This window comes from Pelodiscus sinensis, chromosome 4 (genome assembly GCF_049634645.1).
Source record: "Pelodiscus sinensis isolate JC-2024 chromosome 4, ASM4963464v1, whole genome shotgun sequence".
Lineage (NCBI taxonomy): Eukaryota > Metazoa > Chordata > Testudines > Trionychidae > Pelodiscus > Pelodiscus sinensis.
In genome coordinates, this window is record NC_134714.1 from 65,592,415 (window position 1) to 65,612,218 (window position 19,804).

Below are 19,804 nucleotides of genomic sequence, written 5' to 3' on the forward strand. Positions count from 1 at the left end.
GCCCCTGCTCACTCCATTCTCCTTCTCTTGCCCATCCTCACTTGCTTTCATCAGGCTGGAGCAGATGGTTTGGGGCGCAGGCTCTGATCTTGGATTAAGGGATCTGAAGTGCAAGAGGGGCTCTGAGCGGCTCTTAGGGCAGGCAGTTAGGATGTAGGAGGGGGTTCTAGGTGCAGGCTCTGTAAGGGCGTTTGGTTGCAGCAGTGCTCAGGCTCTGTAAGGGCGTTTGGTTGCAGCAGTGCTCAGGGCTAGGGCAGGGGCTCAGGGTACAGAAGGGGATTCATGACTGGGGTAGGGTTTCGGGATATGGACTCCAGCTGGGCAAAGGCTCACCTCTGCCCTAGCTCTGGACCACTCCCTAAATCAGCCAGCAAACTCCATCCCAAGTCCTGTTATGTCCCCTCTCTGCTCTGTGGAAACAGGATACAGAGTGGGAGCAGGGGCATCTTGACATCAGCACCCCCTTCTCTCCCTCCCCTCCCCTGCCGTGCCCAGAAAGTAGGAGGTTTCCCAGGGGGAGGGGCAGCTCCAAGGCAAAGGGCAGGTGATAAACAGCAGTGGGGAGAGGGGCAGCTGAAGTACTAGCACTTGATAGCCTTTTGGCCAAACCAGTTAGGATCACTTGTCAGAGGCTCCAAGATCTACCAGTCGATCCCGATCTACTGGTTGGTGACCACTGCTCTAGAGTGCCCTACAGTCTCAGATACAAAAAGGCAAATTAAAACACAAAATGTATTTATTATTAATTGACTTTTTGATGCATAACTTGTGATTTTTGAATTCTTGAGTTTCTTAAGCTATTTTGGGATTGCGCACCTATATTAAATAAAAATTTGTCTTTGAGAAGCATTTCATACAAGATTGCCCTCAATGAGATTTTTAAAGGTATTTAAGTAACTAGCAGGATTTTCAACAGCATGCAAGAGCCTTCAACTTTTAAAAATCAGACCTATAGTGAATATTTGGGAACCAAGCTATATGTACAAGTGGTAACATGTGAAAAAGTATTAAGATGGTTGATAAGAGAGGCAAAGTAACAACTGACAAAGGTAATTCCTATTGGCGGATCAAAGGAAACTGATGAAGTTTTGACATCAACCAAGAAAAAGTCTGCCTCAACGTCCTAGGAGCCCAAAGAATAAATGTGTGTACAAGAAAATCCCCCAGAAACATGTATTCTGAGAATTAACAACTAATTTGCCAATGTAACCAGGAAGTGTTACACTGGAAACACTACGAGCTGTCATTGCTCAAGCAAGCTGTTAGCAAGCAACTATTATTTTCGCTCATTATTTGCTATAAAAAATAGCAGTTAATTAATACAACATCTCTCTTCACAATGTTAACAAAGGTAAATGAAGTGCTAAGAGCAATAAGTAAATTTAAAATGTAAATAAAACTGTCCACATAGCAGTGTTATTAAAGTGTGTCTCAACACTACAAGCAGGGCCACACGGAGGCATGGGTGTGCCGGGCAGCTGCCCGGGGTGCCTGATGGCAGCTGTAAGGGGTGCACAGTGTGCCCAGCTCCTGCAGTGCCAGTCGCCCCTATCCCCGTGGCGCCGGCCAGCAACGCCCTTCCCCCCACGGCCGTGGAGCCCTACACGGCCCGGCGCGCATGCCAGCAGCAACAGCCAGGCTGGACTGGGCCATGCTTGCACCGTGCGCCCTATGGACGGGCCCCCGGCTGTGCGTTAGCGGCCATAGCCGGGCCGCACATGCGTGTGCCCCAGGGGTGGGCCTGCGCACCCTAGGGGGGGCAGGCCTGCTCCCCATGGGCAGGCCCGCGCATGCACTGTGCGCCTGGGGCGCCATACCTCGGGCCAGCCCTAACTACAAGCTTTTATTTTGAAATAATGTCGAGCTGGAGGACTTCTTACTCAGACTCATGGTAACCTGAGGAATAAGGGAAGTCAAAGGAAGAGTGTTCCTTCTTCCACTTCTTGCTGTGTAGACAGAAAAAGCCAAATTAAGCTATTTCAACTTAAGCTACACAATTGACTGTAGCTCAAGTTGAGCAGCTTAATTCGACTTTTGCCCTGCTGTGTAGAGTGCCCTAAGTGAATCCACTGTCTGCAGAGGATTATAGGACAAGGCAGTTCAGTTCAGGCAATCAGAACAACAGGGCAGCTTTGTGCACTGGCTGGGCCTTATGAGGCTATATATGACCTGCTGTTCTAAGACGTTTATTTTCAACTAGCCAATTAGTCCGTCATAAGGTCTCTCCTCCACGTTGGTCTTCTCTCCTAAGCCTCCGGTCTCTCGCTCCATGTCTCTCTCTCTCTCTCTCCTCCTCCTCCTCCTGTCCCCTTCTCCCCCCCCCCACAGCTCTCCTACTACTGCCCCCTCCGTGCTGACTGGGGGTGTGTGGAGCCCAAACAGTCGCTTGGCCGCTTGCTCTCACGTGGCGGTTTGGCTGAGCAGTGCAGGAGTCAGTAGAGCACCACAGTGGGAGGCGAAGTGGGAGGGGCAGCCCCCCCCCTTCTCCTTCCACCGTGGCACTCGATTGACTTCTGCACCGCTCAGCCGGGCCGCCACAGGGGAGCAAGCGGCGCACGCGACCGTTTGGGCCCCGCACTCCCCATGCAGTATGGACCACCCGGAGGGAACAGCCAGCATGTCGGCATTCCAGACTCTCAGACACTGGGCTACTGTATATATGATGCTATAGCCCATGTGTGACTAGTATGGGGGGGGGTTTGAGGGGGGGGAAGCACTCGCAGGTAAAAGCTGCGGCTCAGGCCAAGGCACCGCCCTGGGGAGGGACGCAAAGAGGCAGCTCCCTCCCCAACCACACGCCGAGAACCAACGCGCCCGGGCGGCGTAACTTGGTCCCTTCCGGCCCCGCCCCCGCGCAAGTGCGCAGCCACATCCCGCCCCCGAGCACGTGCCAGCCCAAGTCCGGGCAGACCAGAGCGAGGGCAGCGGCTTCAGCAGATGCGACTGAGCACGTGCAGGAAACGCCAAGCGGCACGTTGCGTCAGTCCGGCTGGCCGGGCATGGCGGGGGCAGGTGGGGGAGGGGAGGCGTCGGCGCTGCGGGCGGTGCGAAGGTGCCTGGCGGCGTTCCCGGCAGAGGCCCGGGGTGAGCGCGAGTGAGCGAGGCCGAAGCCCCCGGCGGGGCTGCCCCCCCCTCTGGCGCGCGCTCCCGCAAAGTGGGGGAGGCGCGTGAGCGGGGTCGGCGCGGTGGGACCGCAGGGAGCCGGCTGGGGGGAGGGGTTTAGGGCCCAGCGCTTGGCAGCGCCTCGGACGAAGCCCGTTAGTGACGGACTCGGGGTGGGTGACCGCGGTGGTCCCGTGTGACCCCCCCCCCCCCCCGCTGTACGGGCACCCGCTGGCCTGGCAGTGAGCGTGTGAGCGCCAGTAACGAACCTCTCTGAGCCGCCCCCCAAGTCTGCAGCACAATCAGGGGCAGCTCAGCTTCACTTCCCTGCTGCTAGTCCGGTACTAACCGTAGCAGACGGGGAGTGGGGTTTGGGGGCCCTTCATAGAGAAGCAAAGTGGCGCAAAACCTGCTACAGGTCAGCACTAGAGAGCCAATGACTCTGTGTGGGAAACTTTGAAAAACATCGTGTTTGGTTTCAGAGGGGTAGCTGTGTTAGTCTGCTTCAGCGAAAATAGGGAGTCTCGTAGCCCCTGCTTTCCCTGATTTGCTGTGCATTTTAAAAAAGCATAGCTAAAAGTTTGTTTGACATAAGACCATGTATTATATATTTATTTGTGTAGACATTAATGACAGGACCCAATTTGGAAAATGGCTATAAAATCTCTAAATTTACATTTTGGTACTGTACCAAAATGAAAAATTGTCTAAGTAGATGTGCTGAATGTGAGGCTGTCTCTAGGTATCTTTGTTGTATGAGTCCAAGTACTGATGCGGTTTCCCTTCAGCCTAGCATGATCTTTTTTCTGTATCAGTGTTTCTTAAACTGTGTTCCAGGAACACCATGTACCATGAGGCAGTCAGAGGTGTGCTGCAGAGAACAACAGAGTTCAAAGTGGCCACCCATTCTTAAAGGGGCAGGTGATTATTTTCCTCAATTACTTTCCACCTGACTACCACCACCACCACCACCAAAAAAAATTCTTGGTGTTCCTCATAAAAAAAATTGTTTGATGTTCCTCAGTCTTAAAAAGTTTAAGAAACACTGGTCTGCATGAAGTATTGTCATGTGGGAAATGAATCACAATAGCTGATAGGCTGAAACAAGTTGTGGCCAGTTGTGTGGATTTGCATATGCTGAGCCTGACACTGAAGACCACCTTGTAGGTAGGGTTTTGGCACTTGGAGACTACAAATTCTAGTGTACAGCATGACCAGTGCTCAGCTAGAGCCACTGCATGTAGGGATGGTCCTAGCTACACTGGAGAAACTTTCTAACTTGTTTTGAAACTCATTAGAATCAGTATAGAGATGGTTTAAAATGGCATGAAATGGTTTCAAGACTTCTGTGAGATTCATTTGTCTTTATCTGGGCAGAATTGGGACTGACGGAATCTGTGCCATACATAGACAGCCTTCTGTCTCCACTGGAATTTTATCGGGAGTGGGTTTGTCCAAACAAGCCATGTATAATTCGGAATGCCTTCAGTCACTGGCCAGCTCTGAAGAAGTGGACGTTACCTTATCTCAGGTAGGAATCAGCTTTGAAATTAGGCAGTAGCTGAACTGAACCTTCAAGCCATCAGAAGAGAGTTTCTTTTTGGTTCTCTTTTAAAAAGAATATTATTATTATCAGGGCTCGACAAATAATACAATCTACTTGCCCGTGGCGAGTAGATTGCAACCCGGAAGAGCCAGGTTCGGGCGATCTGCACAACAGTGCGTTTGGCGAGTGGGGCTCGCCATGGTTCAGCGAGCCCTGATTATTATTATTATTTAATAATAAAAATACTGGCTCAAATGAACCTGCAATCTTAGGTGAAGACTTCTATTGGGCATGCCAGCTACAGAGTCAAAATTCAGATGTTACTTTCTTCCCCAAACTACTGTACTGTACTTAGTTCCATTAATGGCTAAGGGAGATTTAATTGTGTGTGCCAAAACGTGTGTGTGGCATAGGTATGTAAAGGGTTAACCGGTTACTCGGTAAGCGTTGCTTTACTGGCATGCTTACCGGGGTAACCAGTTACGAGGCGTCCGGTTGGGTCCACCAAGCTGCCGGTGGGGTGCTACCAGCCCAGCCAATTAAAAAGCCTCACTTTGTTTTTAAAAAATCAGCTGGGAGTGCACATGAAATTCAGTAATTTAAACTTTTATGTACAAGAGAGAGTATTTCTGGGTACACCCAAAGAGCAAATTGTGGATAAAAAAATGATCTAAAGAATATGTTTGTAGATTTCTCAACTAGCTCTGAACCTCAAATATATTTTGCAGGAAGGTAACAGGTGCCAAAATGGTGAGTGTGGCAGTGACACCAAATGGTTATGCCGATGCTGTTTATCAGGACCGTTTTGTCATGCCAGAGGAGAGGCACATGCTTTTCAGCAACTTTTTGGACATTATGGAGAAGAAAGTGACCTCGTCAAGTATATTCTATGTTCAGAAGCAGTGTTCAAACCTGACTGAGGAATTCCCTGAACTTTTAGGTGATGTGGAGCCTGAGATACCATGGATGAGTGAGGCACTTGGTAAACACCCTCTGTGATCAGTGAAGACTTTTATACCACTTTAAACTTATGTGATGTTTACATGCTAAATATTTGTTAGGTATATTTCCATATATTTATCTCAGAGCCGGAAGGGACCTTGAGAGGTCATTGAATCCAGTCCCCAGCTCTCACAACAGGACCAAGTACTATCCCTGACAGATTTACCCCAAATGGCCCCTTTAAGGCATGAACTCACAACCCTGGATTTAGCAGGCCAATCCTGTCTCCTGTTATATTTCTAATTGTAACAGGTTAGTGTAGGTTTGTCAACTCAGGAAGGAGAGGTTAGTAAGATAATTTAGCCTTGCCCTTTGGATTAGAGACTCCAAACAGCTTGCTTAGTGAATTCAAAGAGTGTGAAACTGCACCATTATACTAATATATGCTCCCTCCACAACTGGCTAAAATGTTGTCAGATTCCCAGGGTTATGTTTATAACCTCTCTCTCATAGGGCTGGAAGGGACCTTGAGAGGTCATTGAATCCAGTCCCCTGCCCTCGCAGCAGGACCAAGTACCGTCCCTGACAGATTTGCCCTAGATTCCTAAATGGCCCCCTCAAGGATTGAGCTCACAACCCTGGGTTTAGCAGGCCAGTGCTCAAACCACCGTGCTATCGAAGAGCTCTGTTTGTGCTGTTGCTCCCACTTGTGAGGCTAAACTGATAGCAAAAGGGGAATTTTTTTAAAGCTCATACAGTACCCTAGGGTACTGTGTAATATTTCCTTTCTGCCCCTTGTGACGTTGAAGGTGTTTCCTTATGATAGTAAAGGATTGTCCATTACAGTTAACTTTCCTGATAGAGCATGAGTCATTCCTTCAAAATGTCCTTTTTATTGTGTGTGTCCTGATTTCTTTGGGGTTATGGTACTAGGGATGTAAGAATGTCACAACTAACTGTTTAACCGATAAGTGGATCTTTATTGGTTAATGGTGTCGGTTTACTTAGCCTCCTGGGCAGATGGCTTCGCTGTGGCAGGGCAGTGAAACTGCTCCTCAGGAGCCTGGTGGCAAGGGCTGCCAGCTCCACTCCCGGGCTAAGATTTGTACTGCAGAGCCCGCAGAGTGGGTAACCGTGTAACTGTTGAGGTTTTTTTCCAGCGGTTATGTGGTTATCCCATTACATGATTTTTATCATCCCTATATGGCACATGAACTGCTAGTTTGTGATTTGAGCTATGTGTTGTGGACTCAAGTCTCCAGAAAATGGGAGCTCAGAGTCATAAGCATAGCCTTGCGGATGAATAATGCTCCATCGGTAAGTTGGATGGGTCACTGCAACAGCCTTCAGTCTAGAAGGAGCTCATAATTATTAGCTATCCGCAGTCAAGGCTGACATATTTACTGAGGTAGGTGGGGAATGTAAACAAACTGAGTTGGCAGAAAAATCTTTATCTGTGACTCTTTAAATGTAGCATTCATATTAATTTTCTGTTGAAAATTACTTCCTTTTCTTCCTCTTGCAGGAAAGAAGCCTGATGCTGTGAATTTCTGGCTTGGCGAGTCTACTGCTGTGACATCTTGTGCGTAGCATATGATGCTGTCATGTCTTGTATGTGCCCTCAATTCAGATTTTGATATGCTTGTTTTGATGGCTAAGGGGTAGGCCTCTTTGGGGAATCCTCCAGTTATACTTATAGATAACTTCTCCTTTAAATGACATTTACAGATGTAATGATCTTTCTTTCTACCCGCCTTGTCCCAGCACTTGGTTGTTGTATTTGTATGTGCATCCAGCTTATTGTTTCAGGTGGAATATTAAACATTTCTGCCCTGTAAATCTTGGACCTTGGCTTACAGTAAAGCAATCAATTTCAGTCTCATGCTTCATAGTTCAAGCTAATTGCTAATAGGGATTAGGAAGGATTCTCCCCCTCCTTAATACTTTGCACAATTAAAATAGTATGGGTATTTTTCTCTTCTTCTGAAGTTTATTAGCAACTTCCATACAGTACTTTGGAGATTGAACTTCTTAGATCACTGGTCTGAGGCGATATGGCAGCTCCTGTTTCTCTTTTTTTGCCATGACCGTCTCCTTTCTCTGTGATTTTTGAGATAAGAGCAGAGCAGAAATGGATAATTTAGCAGTGTAGTCATCCAGTTTGAAATATATTTACTCTCTGGAATCACAGATTCAGGTCCTGGAATGGTTGACTCAAGCCTTTATTTTTCTGAGGTAGATTGAGTACCGTACAATTTGCTCTATGGGTATTTTGGATGAGACTTTAAAAGCAGAGGTAATATCTGCTGCTTGGACACTGAACATCTCAGATCATGTTCCTAACAGTAGGCACTAATCAAAATTCCTGTCTGCCAGCAAACTGTTAATCAATGTGTTTCTGAGCAGGTTGGTTGCCAGGTTCCACCTCAGAAGTGACTGTTTTTCTATGGTGCTCACTATGGGTATGTCTAGACTGCATCCCTCTGTCGGCAGAGGGGTGCAGATTAGAGAGGTTGACATCGCAAATGAAGCGGGGATTTAAATATCCCATGCTTAAGTTGCATAAAAATGGCCACTGTTTTTGCCGACTCAGCACTTTGTCATCAAAAAGGGGCAGTCTAGAGGGGGATCTGTCGAGAAAGAAACCCTTTTTCAACAGATCCCTTATGCCTCCTGCAAGGAGGTTTACAGGATCTGTTAAAGTCTTTCTTTCTTGACAGATCCCCCTCTAGACTGCCCCTTTTTGATGACAAAGTGCTGAGTCGGCAAAAACGGTGGCCATTTTTATGCAAATTAAGCACGGGATATTTAAATCCCCGCTTCATTTGCAATGTCGACCTCTCTAATCTGCACCCCTCTGCTGACAGAGGGATGTAGTCTAGACATACCCTATATGTTGTAGATGAAGTGATTTGGAGTCCTTTTGACTGAAAAGTGATGCATGCATATGAAATATTATTTTATCGTTCTTTCTTTCCCTTACAACAAGAAGCAGCAGCCTAATACTACCAAGAAGAACTATTGCTTTCAGTTTGCTACAGTTTGTTATGTGGTGCTTTTTTCTTTTTTCTCAATTTTAGTACATAAAGATCACTATGAGAATTTGTACTGTGTGATTTCTGGTGAGAAACATTTTCTGCTGCACCCACCAAGTGATCGCCCCTTCATCCCCTACGGTACATGCTTTAGAGTGTGTGTATGTGTGGAGAAGAGAAGGGGCTAAAGTAATGGAAGGGAGAGAAAGGACGAGTGTTCTATTCATTTCTGCAGTGTTACATTTTGTACTATGAATAGAAATCTATACTACTCTACATAGCAAGTATTTAGTAATAGATTTATATTCCTGGGGCTGGATCCTCAGCTGATGTAAATTATCGTCTTTACTTGAGTTACTCTGATTTATACCAGCTGAGGATCTGGCCCCGGGTCTGTACTTGAAGTATGTGATTGGCTGGAATTCCTACAGCTTTAGAATGATTAAAATATCTGCAGTGAAGTGTGCAGTTTTCTCATGCCTATTAGTTCTTGATTCCTCCTGCTAATTCTCTTTCTGGAAAAAGCAGGGAAATGAAATACAAATATGTACATTAATTAAATATTTAAGTTACAAATGTAACTGCTGAAATCTAACACAATAAGGTTATTATAGTAACATTAACTTGGCCACATTACACACAGTTTTTATTTTTGATTTCTCTGTTTCACACATGCACAATAATATTTATATTTATATTAAATGTATACAATCTGACATACAAGATGGGCAATATGAACCTTCTCACAAACTTAATTTTTTTTTTTTTTTTTTTTTACTCTGATTTCTGAGCCATTACATTTGTAACCCTGATGTGAGACTGTCAGTTTGAGTGGGAGTGTATGTGTTTATTTTTATATATTACCATTTTATTTCTTACTTTGGTATTGTTTGAAACTTACATCATTTGATCTGCCTTTTGCAAAACCTGGGTAGAGTGAGCTCTCTAGGTAGAATGACCTAAGCAGAAAGGATGAAGAGTAGAATGCTAGGTAAGATAGAGGAGAAGTTGTGGACTTGGAAAGGAAAACGGGATGGTAACTGGAACAGAGGAGGCTAAAGAAAATGTAAAGGAGTGTAGTAAGGAAAGAGGAAAAAACAACTAATTTGAAGGAAGAAAGGACAGAGCCCAAGAAAAGGGAGGCATTGGTGAATGTTGTGGAGTAAGCAGAGTGCAGAGCTGGTAATAGGGAGGGCAGAAATTGGAAGACAGGGTCACAGAATGAACAAAGCGAAGAAAGACAACTGAAAATGGTGGTTGTGTGATGTCATCTTAATATTTGCATCTATCTGTGAAAGTGTGAAATACTGTGCCACTAAGACTCTGTATTTATTATGAAGATTAATGCTGTTTAATCTTTTCCATGCTTTATACTTGCAGAGCTCTACCTACCTGCAACCTATTGTATATCAGAAGATGGTTCATTTCAGGTTGTGGATGAGAAGGCTGCAGAAAAGGTACTTACATCTTTGTATTAAAGGAACACCATCAACTTATCAATCAGTGAATTTTTAAAAAATTAGTTAGGTCATTTCAGGTAATACACCACACCCTGTGTCCTCTTGCAAGTTTTAACTGCACGCTGGGAACCATTTAAAGCAATAGCTATTAAAAGAATAGCCTTTCAAAATAATGTTTTCTGTGTGCTGAACACAAACCGATTCATTACTAGTCTTTTTAAATAATATCAAATAAAGGAATTTACTCATTAAGAGTGAATTTCACTGCTCTGCATACACTGTTTATTGTCCCTCTGCATAGGGGTGAATTTCATCCTACAAAAATATCTTTTTGTGCCATAAAATGTAGTTATTGGTATAAGCAAAGCATATTTTCTTTGTACTAGTAATTATTATTTGGTCAGAATGACCAAGAACAGGCACCATACAAAATGTATACAGATATTATCCAAAGAGGGGGAAGATAAGGTGCTGGTGTAGGACTTGGAGGGTCCAGGTTAAGGATGTTAAGGAGGGGGTATTTGTCTTATAGTGTAGTTTTTACAATTTGTATCTCTCGATAAGAGGAGGTGCTCTTCAGGAGCCACTCGCTCTGCAGCTGGCACGAGCCAGAACTGAGCAGTTCTGGCTTGTGCTGGCTCCAGGACTGCTATGGCTCTGCATTTTAAATGTAGTAAGAGTCACCTGGCTCTTACTACATTTAAAATGCAGAGCTGCAGTGTGGGTGGCTCCTGGAGCCAATGTGAACTAAGACTGAGCAGTCCCGGTACGCGCTGGCTCTAAGACCACTGTGACCCTGCCTTTTAAATTTAGTAAGAGCTGCCTGGCACTTACTACATTTAAAAGGCAGAGCTGCAGCAGGGTGAGGGAAACTTGCTTTTAAGTCAACTCCTCCCAGCACCACTTCCTGTGGGGCGCCCCCATCCCCTTCTGCCTCTGATACGGAGGCAACAAGTGTGGGGGACATGCAATTAGTCGACTAATCAAAGACTCTTTTACATCCCTAGTCTGGGTCATTTTCCTGTTCCATCACAGATATCCTGGGTGACCTTGAGCAAGTCACTCAGCCTCTCTGCACCTCAGTTCCTCAGATATAAAATGAGGCTAATACTTCAGTAATAATACATGGAGGTGCTGTGAAGGTAAATATGTTAGAGTGGAAGGTACTTAGGTACTATGGTAATGCTGGCTATTAAGTACATGGAGCTTACAGTTCATTTTTAGATGACAAAAAAACAGGATAAGGAGCAATAAAGATTTCAGTTATAACATTTTGCAGTTTATTCTGAACTCATACATTTTTAAAGCCAAAAGGGACTACTGTGACCATGTAGTCTGACCACCTTCACCACAGACCTCCACCAACCCCATCCTGTAATAGAACTATAACCTCTGCCAGAGTTAGTGACATCATGATTTAAAGACTTCAAATGATAGAGAATCCACCATTTACTTTAGTTTAAACTGCCAAGTGACCCATTTCCTATGCTGCAGAGGAAGACACAACTGCCCCCCAGGATCATTGCCTATCTGAATTGGGGAAAAATTCCTTCCCAGCCCCAAACATGGTGATCACGTGAAGCCTGTGTGTGTCTGCGAGACCCACCTGCCAATCCTTGGGAAGAATTCTCTGTAATAACTTGAGTCTTCCCCATTTGGTACCCCTTTTTCAGCCACTGGGGATTTTTCCTCGTACTAATTGCAGATGGGCCACATGCCAATGTAGGCAGTCTAATCATACCATCCCTTCCATACATGTATTAAGCTCAGTCTTGAAGCCAGTTAGATATTTCCCCCCTTATTACTCTTTGTAAGGGTGTTCCAGAACATCACTACTGATGGTTATAAACTTTCGTTTAATTTCAAGCCTAAACTTGTTCATTACCAGTTCGTCTATTTGCTTTGATGTCCTCATCGGTTCTTAAATACCAAGAAGGTAGAGAAATTATCCTTGCAATGTAGAGATCAACCAGTCACCCCGTAGCTTTTGTTTGGTTCAGCTAAACAAGTCAAGGTCTTTGATTGTCCTCTCCATAATGTAGGTTTTCTGTCTCAGATTATTTTAGTAGTCATTCTTTGCACCTGTTTCAGTTTGAAATAATCTTTCCTATACATGGAAAACCAAAATTGTGCACACAATTCCAGATAGGGTCTTACTAGTGCCTTTTATAATAACAGTACCACATCCGTGTGTCTACTGGAAATAGCTTAACTAATTCATTTTAGGATTACATCAACCTTTTTTCATGGCTGCATCACACTGGTGGCTTATTATCATCTCACGATCAACCAATACACCTGGGTCTTTTTCCTCTGTCACTTCCAACCAATACACCCCAAGCTCATAAAAATTTGTTATGGTAGACTCTAAGCACATGATCTTGCATTTATGACTGTAGGTTGAACCTCTCTTGTCCAGCACACATGGGACCTGACTGGTGCCAAACCAGAGACATTGTTCTCCCACAGGATGCCAATATTGTCTAGTAGCATTACTAATGCTGCTTACTGGGCTGTTAGAAGACATTTAGAGATAAATTAAACTAAATAGCAGCACAGAACACTGAAAGCCAGGACTAGTGGCAATAAACAAACTTTATGGGACCACAGGAAATTTGACCATACCTGTAAGTGGACATCCAGCTAACTAAAATCATGCCAGACCCAGATGTTGCCAAACTAGAATGTGCTGGACTAGAGTGGTTCAGCCTATATTGAATTTCATTCCATTTGTGTTACATCCATTTTCAAGGTCCTCCAGGTCTTCTCATATGATATTAACTCAATTTTGTGATCTCCCTTTGGACAGACAGTTCACTTTTTACTATGGCCCATTCTTGTCTCCCCTTTAACCAGTTCCTTATCTGCCTTTTAGTTCTCATATTTATCTCTGTCTTTTAATCATTTAACTAATAATTTCCCATGTAGTGCTGTATCAAATGCCATACTGAAATCCACGTAGATTAGAGCTGCATTTTCTTTGTGTGAAAAACCAGTTATCTTCTCGAAGAGATCAGGTGGATCTGGATCAGGTGGATCTGGCATGATCTATCTTTTGTAAAACCATGATGTATTTTATCCCAATTACAGTTTATCTCTGTGTTTAACTGCTGTCTTTCGAATTTTGTTCCAGGACCTTGCATTCAATTTAGGTCAAACTAATAGGCCTATAGTTTTCCAGATCACTCTTTTTTTCCTTCCTTGAAAATAAGTCATATATTACCAATTTACTAGTCACAGATTACAACCCCCACACTTACAAAAAATGTTTTTCTGCGGGATGACAGAGTGATGTCATCATGTCACTATGAATGCCTCTTACCTACTCCCTCCCTTCCTCCTCCCCGCTGCCACACCGCGGCCTCCCTGCTCCCCAAGTTCTCAGGGGGGAGGAGAGGGGGTGGGAGTTAGGACTATGGCACAGCGGCCTTGCCTTGCCTGCGCCTCCCCTCTTCCTCCCCCCCCCCCCGGGTGGCTGGAGGGAGAGCGTGGGGCATGGCCCCCCCTCGCCCCCAGCGGCCTCAGGGAGAGAGATGAGGTTCGTCCAGCCTTGGGGCAACCCCATCTCAGCAGCCAGGGCGGGGGAGAGGAGGTTGCCATGCTTCGGCTTGGCCCTCTCCAATGGCTGGGGGAGAGCTGGGGCTACCTACCCCCAGAGAGAGGGGGGTTGGTGAGCATAGCAATCAGGGGGCACAGCCCCTTAGTATTAATTACAAATGCTTGTCATTGGGCTAGCAATTTCATACGCTAGTTCCTGTAATATTTTTGACTGGTAGTTATCTGAGTCCTTTGATTTGGTACTATTAAACTGATTTAGTTTAAATTCCACCTCAGATGTAATTTCTTCTTCCAAATACTTGTTTCTATTAGCTTCCCTACTCCTACCCCTAAGCTCTTTATTTCCCTTATAAAAACTGAGAGACAGTCTCTGTTTTGGTGTTGGGCTATTCCTAAATTATCTTTAGTCTCCATCCCATCCTCAGTGTTTAGAGGTCCTATTTCTTTCCTCAATATTGGCATAAGTGTATCACACAGCAATTTGTAGGTGAACCAAGCTCACACTATTATCTGCTTTTATGGGCCTTCATACTGCCTGCCAATAGGCTAACCATGTCTTGCTTAACTAATCACTTCTTCACAAGTACCTTCTTTCCCTCTGTCTGTTTTCTATCCCAGGTCCATTTCCTGCCATGTAACCTCTGTCACAGTCAATCAGATCCCTTTTCTTGTGCCCAAAACAGTGTCCCCAGAGTCTGTTGTTGGTGATAGAGCATTCCATTTACCAAGTATTATGTCTTATTGAAAGGAGCATTTTGTAATGTGGTAAGGTGGATTTTACAGGATTTACATCTATATATTTTCTGGTTTCAAAGTACATTTTATTTACAAGCTCAATAAGTGAATGTTTTTATTTATTCACTGTTTTCTGGGAGACCCTAAAATCTTCTCTCGTTAAATGCCACATGTTCTACACTCTTCCCCGGCAGGTGCCATGGATTCCGTTGGATCCTTTAAAACCAGATCTGGAACAATATCCAGAGTATGCCCAGGCAAGGCCTTTGCGGTGTACAGTGAAAGCTGGTGAAATGTTGTACCTCCCTTCTCTCTGGTTTCATCATGTTCAGCAGTCTCATGGATGTATTGCAGGTAAGAACAGCTGTTAAGGACAAACATATATTCCGTCTATGATTGCATAGTCCGTTTTCTCTTGCAAAACATGGTTGGGTAGCAGACTTTCACAAAGTCTTTTCTTCTTCATCCCTGGTAGAGCTTGCCATCTTGGCATGTGACTGTAGTGTTACATCCTTACACAGACTTTTCTGAGGATATCTTATATAGAATTGCTTAAGAATGTAGTGAAATGGGTGAAGAAGGTAGGAAAAATCAACTAGTCCTTGAGGCTACAGAAAGAGAGCCGTTACTCAGTCACCACCATCATACTTTGTTTTGTCAGAGCTAAGCAGGTTATGTGATTGGCTGCAAATTGGCTGTCTCCACATCACAGGCAAAGAACAGGAAACTTGGAAATGGCAAAGGTGCTTAACGACGTCTTTGTTTCAGTTTTTGTCAAGAAGATCAATTATGATGGGATGCCTAACATAGTGATGCTAGAGGAAATCGGGTATGTTTAAAAGTTAAAATAAAAAAAAGTTAAAAATTACTTAGAAAAGTTAGATGTCTGCAAATCACCAGGCCCTGATGAAATGCATCCTAGACTATTGAAGGACCTGATAGAGGATGTATCTGAGTCTTTAGCTATCATGTTTGAAAAGTCATGGAAGTCGGGAGAGATACCAGAAGACTGGTAAAGGGCAAGTATAGTACCTATCTATAGAAAGAGGAAATAATAACAACCCAAGAAACTACATTCCAGTCAGTTTGACTTCTGTGCTAGGGAAGATAATGGAACAAGTAATTAAGGAATTCATCTGCAAACATCTGGAAGATAAGAACGTGATAGGTAACAGCCAGCATGGATTTGTAAAGAACAAATCATGTCAAACCAATCTTGATAGTTTTCTTTGATAGGATAAAAAGCCTTGTGGATAAGGGAGAAGTGATGGATGTGGTATACTTAAACTTTAGTAAAGCATTTGAATAGGTCTCACATGACCTTCTTATCAATAAATTAGAGAAATAAAACCTAGATGGGGCTTCTATAAGGTGGGATCATAACTATCTGGATAACTGTTCTCAGAGAGTAGTTATTAACAGTTCACAGTCATGCTGGTATATCCAGTGGGGTTCAGCAGGGGTCTGCTTTGGGGCCAGTTCTGTTCAATGTCTTCAACGATTTAGATGATGTAATAGAGAATATGCTTATTAAGTTTGCATATGATACCAAGCTGGGAGGGGTTGCAAGTGCATTGGAGACTAGTGTCATAATTCAAAATGGTCTGGACAAACTAGAGAAATGGTCTGAGGTAAATCAGATGAAGCTTACTAAGGAAAAATGCAAAGTATTCCCCTTAGGAAGGAACAATTAGTTTCACACGTAGGGTGTGTCTAGACTAGATGGTTTTTTGTTGTTTTTTTTTAAAGTGGCCTTTATTTGAAAAAATTTCCCCTGCATCTAGACTGCTGCTGCGTTCTTTCGAAAGTAAATCGAAAGAACGCGGCAGCTTTTTTGACCACAGAAAACTTCATTTTACGAGGAATAATGTCTCTTTTGGAAAATGCTCTTTTGAAAAAAGGTGCTAAGTAATGCAAACTGCTTTTTCGAAGGAGAGCATCCAGACTGCCTGGGTGCTCTCTTTCGAAAAAACAGCTTGCTTTTTCGAAAGTACTGGTTGTATTCTAGACACTCTCTTTCAAAAGAGGCTTTTTCAAAAGTATCTTTCGGAAAAGCCTCTTTCGAAAGAGTCTTGCAGTCTAGACATAGCCTAACAGAATGGGAAGCGACTGTCTAGGAAGGAGTACTGCAGAAAGGGATCTAGCGGTCATAGTGGACCACAAGCTAAATATGAGTAAACAGTGTGACATTGTTGCAAAAAAAGCAAACATGATTCTGGGATGCATTAACAGGAGTGTTGTGAACAGGACAGGAGAAGTCATTCTTCCACTCTACTCTGATTAGGCCTCAGTTGGAGTATTGTGTCCGGGTCTGGGCATCACATTTCAAGAAAGATGTGGAAAAATTGGAGCAAGTCCAGAGAAGAGCAAAAATAAAATGATTAAAGGCTTAGAAAACATGAGCTATGAGGGAAGAGTGAAATAATTGGACTTGTTTAGTTTAGAAAAGAGAAGACAGAGCAAACATATTAGCAGTTTTCAAGTATCTAAAAGAGTGTTACAAGGAGCAGGAGGGAGAAAAATTGTTCTCCTGGCCTCTGATGATAGGACAAGAAGCAATGGGAGGTTTAAGTTGGACATTAGGGAAAAACTTCCTAACTATGAGGGTGGTTAAATACTAAAACAAATTGTGAGGTTGTGGAATCACCATCACTGGAGATACTTAGATGTTTATCCAACCTACACTTATCAGGGATCATCTAGACGGTGCTTGCCATGAGGGCAGGAGACTGGATTTGATGATCTCTTGAGGTCCCTTTCAGTTCTAGTATTCTATGATCCTATGAAACTGAGCAAAGACATTTGACTTTTAAGTGTTATCAGACCAGTAAAAATGAGTGTCTAATGCATAAAAGAAAACCATCAAAAAGGTTCATAGCATTATAGAACACTAGAGCTGGAAGGGATCTTGAGAGGTCATCAAATCCAGTTCCCTGCCATCAAATCCAGGACCAAGCACTGTCTAGAGCGTGAGTTTCCAAACTGAGGGGGGTGTGAAGAAATTCCAGGGGGGTGCGCGAGGCAACCAACTGCCCCCCCTCCCCACATCAAGTTTTGCTTGCTGCCCCGGTCAGTTCCCCCCCCTTTTTTTTTCCCAACAAGTTTTGCTTTGGGGGGGCGGTGGCGCAAGGGGTTTTCAAAAATTAAAAAGGGGCATGATGTCGAAAAGTTTGCGAACCACGGGTCTAGAGTTACTCGTCAAACCCTTTAACAAAAATCTCTTCCGCTCTCCACTCATAGGCTATCATATGTTGCTTTTTCTTGGAGAGCACTAGTCTTTCAAACTTTTCTCTTTTTACACACCTACACCATTAATGTCTGTATTATGAGGGTGCAAGGAAAGACTCATAGCTAGAGCAGCAACTCCGTCCATGCAGATCAAAAACAAGTAACTAATGAGTGTTGAATAACATCAACCCAGTTATGAGATCAAATGCAAAACACTGCTTGCAGATATTGGAGACATTTATTTTAGTACTTGCCGTAGCATGATAAAAAGAATGAAAATGAATGGGTAAGTCAGAATTTAAAATGCTGTCCAACTGATGACCAAATGATGGATTAATGCACCAAATGATGGATTAATGGGAAGAGAGGTTCAAATCTACAGTAAGTCATATATTAAAATGAATTTATATCCTTGGCAGATATTTTCTGTTTCTAAACATTTTGCAAATCTACTCGGAAGAATCCAAGGACTGGTATTCTGGGGTTATTGTGGGTTAGGGATGAGGTGCTTTGGCAGATATCTGTAACAGATGGTGACTCACTGCCTGTCCGCATTATGCTTGTCTCCAGTCAGAGCTGGGGTTCTTTTAAAGTTCATGCAGTCCTGAGAAATGTGTGCCTTTATTACCATCTAAAGCAGTATATGACTATGGCCATAAGGCATTTCTAATGCTAGACTATAACAAATTTCCTTTCTCTTGTCTCCTCAGTGAATTATTGGTATGACATGGAATATGACTTGAAATACAGCTATTATCAACTTCTAGATTCTCTCTCAAAAGCTGTGACATTGGTATAGCCAGACTGGGGACACAGTCATAAACCTTTCTCTCTGGTGTGGCTGAATTACATGCATCTGTTCCTGGAGTACAAATATGCTTGAGTCAGAAGAGCTAAACATTAAATTATCCTCAACAAATTATCTGTCAGATGGAGGATATTTGTCCTGCTTGCCTTTGGAGATGGTATCATGCAGATTTTAAGTGAAATTCCAATCCAGTGTCTGTCTTATTTGGCTGGACGACAGAATTTTGCAGTTTTAATGCTTAGCCTCACTTGCCCCAGGTTTTGGAAACATCAGAAATGTTAACCACGTGTGTTCCTATCCCTTTGAAAGACTCTTTAAAGAACATACAAAGCTTGGTCTACAGATCTGGGTTTGGTAACTGCCAAAATAATGAAGCAAAAGCAGCTCTGCTATAAACAATGTAATCATCAGTGCAAGACTCCAATTCATTATGAGATGACAATACTTTCTCAGTTTTAATTCATTGTGTTCAGTGACTGTGTATAATGCTTTTTATGAAGATTCAGAATACAAACTGAGCAATAAAATATCCGTGTTTTGCAAGCTTATTTATATGCTAGCTATGGGAACCTTCAACTGTTACTGGCCAGGGGAATGATCAGGAAATCATGATCTAATAGTGATTATTTTCTATATTAAAAACATATGTCTATATTTCATTGTGCAGATTGCCAATACAGGCAGTCCCCGGGTTACGTACAAGATAGGGACTGTAGGTTTGTTCTTAAGTTGAATCTGTATGTAAGTCGGAACTGGCTCCAGATTCAGCCGCTGCTGAAACTGATCAGTTTCAACAGTGGCTGAATCTGGACACCAGTTCTGACTTACATACAGATTCAACTTAAGAACCCCAGGTGTCCCCAAGTCAGCTGCTGCTGAAACTGATCAGCAGCTGATTCCAGGAAGCCCGGGGCAGAGCAACTCTGCCTCGGGCTTCCTGTAGTCAGCCGCTGTTCAGTTTCAGCAGCGGCTAACTTGGGGACGCCTGGGGCAGAGCAGCTCGGGTGCTGTTGGGTTGCTCCAGTAGCGCGGCCGCTCCTCGGCACTACTGGACCAACCCAGCAGCACCCCAGCTGCTCTGCCCCAGGCGTCCTGATTCAGCCACTGCTGAAACTGATCAGCAGCGGCTGAATCAGGACTCCTGGGGCAGAGCAGGTGGGGTGCTGCTGGGTTGGTCCAGTAGCGCCAAGGAGCAGTGCTGCGGGACCAACCGGCAGCGCCCCACCTGCTCTACCACAGGCCCCGGGCTTTGCTCCACGTCTCCCTGGTCTGCTGGGGGGAGCACTAGCTGCGTTCCCCCCCCCCCCCCCAGCAGACCAGGGAGACGCTGAGCAATGCGGTGGAGGACCCGGGGCCGGACCCGCGGCCGCCTCCAGATCAGCTTGCAGAC

At 44.2% G+C, this 19,804-nt stretch overlaps 1 protein-coding gene across 3 annotated transcripts; it reads left to right on the forward strand.

Annotated features, from left to right (window-relative positions):
• Positions 1-2,925: 2,925 nt before the first annotated feature.
• JMJD7 (jumonji domain containing 7) lies at positions 2,926-18,962 on the forward strand. Of its 3 annotated transcripts, XM_075927196.1 has the most exons (9): positions 2,985-3,084; positions 3,940-4,023; positions 4,480-4,633; positions 5,377-5,630; positions 7,116-7,172; positions 8,671-8,766; positions 10,006-10,082; positions 14,573-14,732; positions 18,317-18,962. In XM_075927196.1, the coding sequence occupies exons 1-9, from the start codon at positions 3,000-3,002 to the stop codon at positions 18,403-18,405; spliced, it is 1,056 nt and encodes a 351-aa protein (XP_075783311.1). In that variant the 5' UTR covers positions 2,985-2,999; the 3' UTR covers positions 18,406-18,962. The 3 variants fall into 3 exon arrangements, with proteins under 3 accessions (XP_075783312.1, XP_075783313.1, XP_075783311.1); XM_075927197.1 differs by lacking the exon at positions 3,940-4,023 and having other exon boundaries at positions 2,926-3,084; XM_075927198.1 differs by lacking the exon at positions 3,940-4,023 and having other exon boundaries at positions 2,932-3,012.
• Positions 18,963-19,804: the final 842 nt, after the last annotated feature.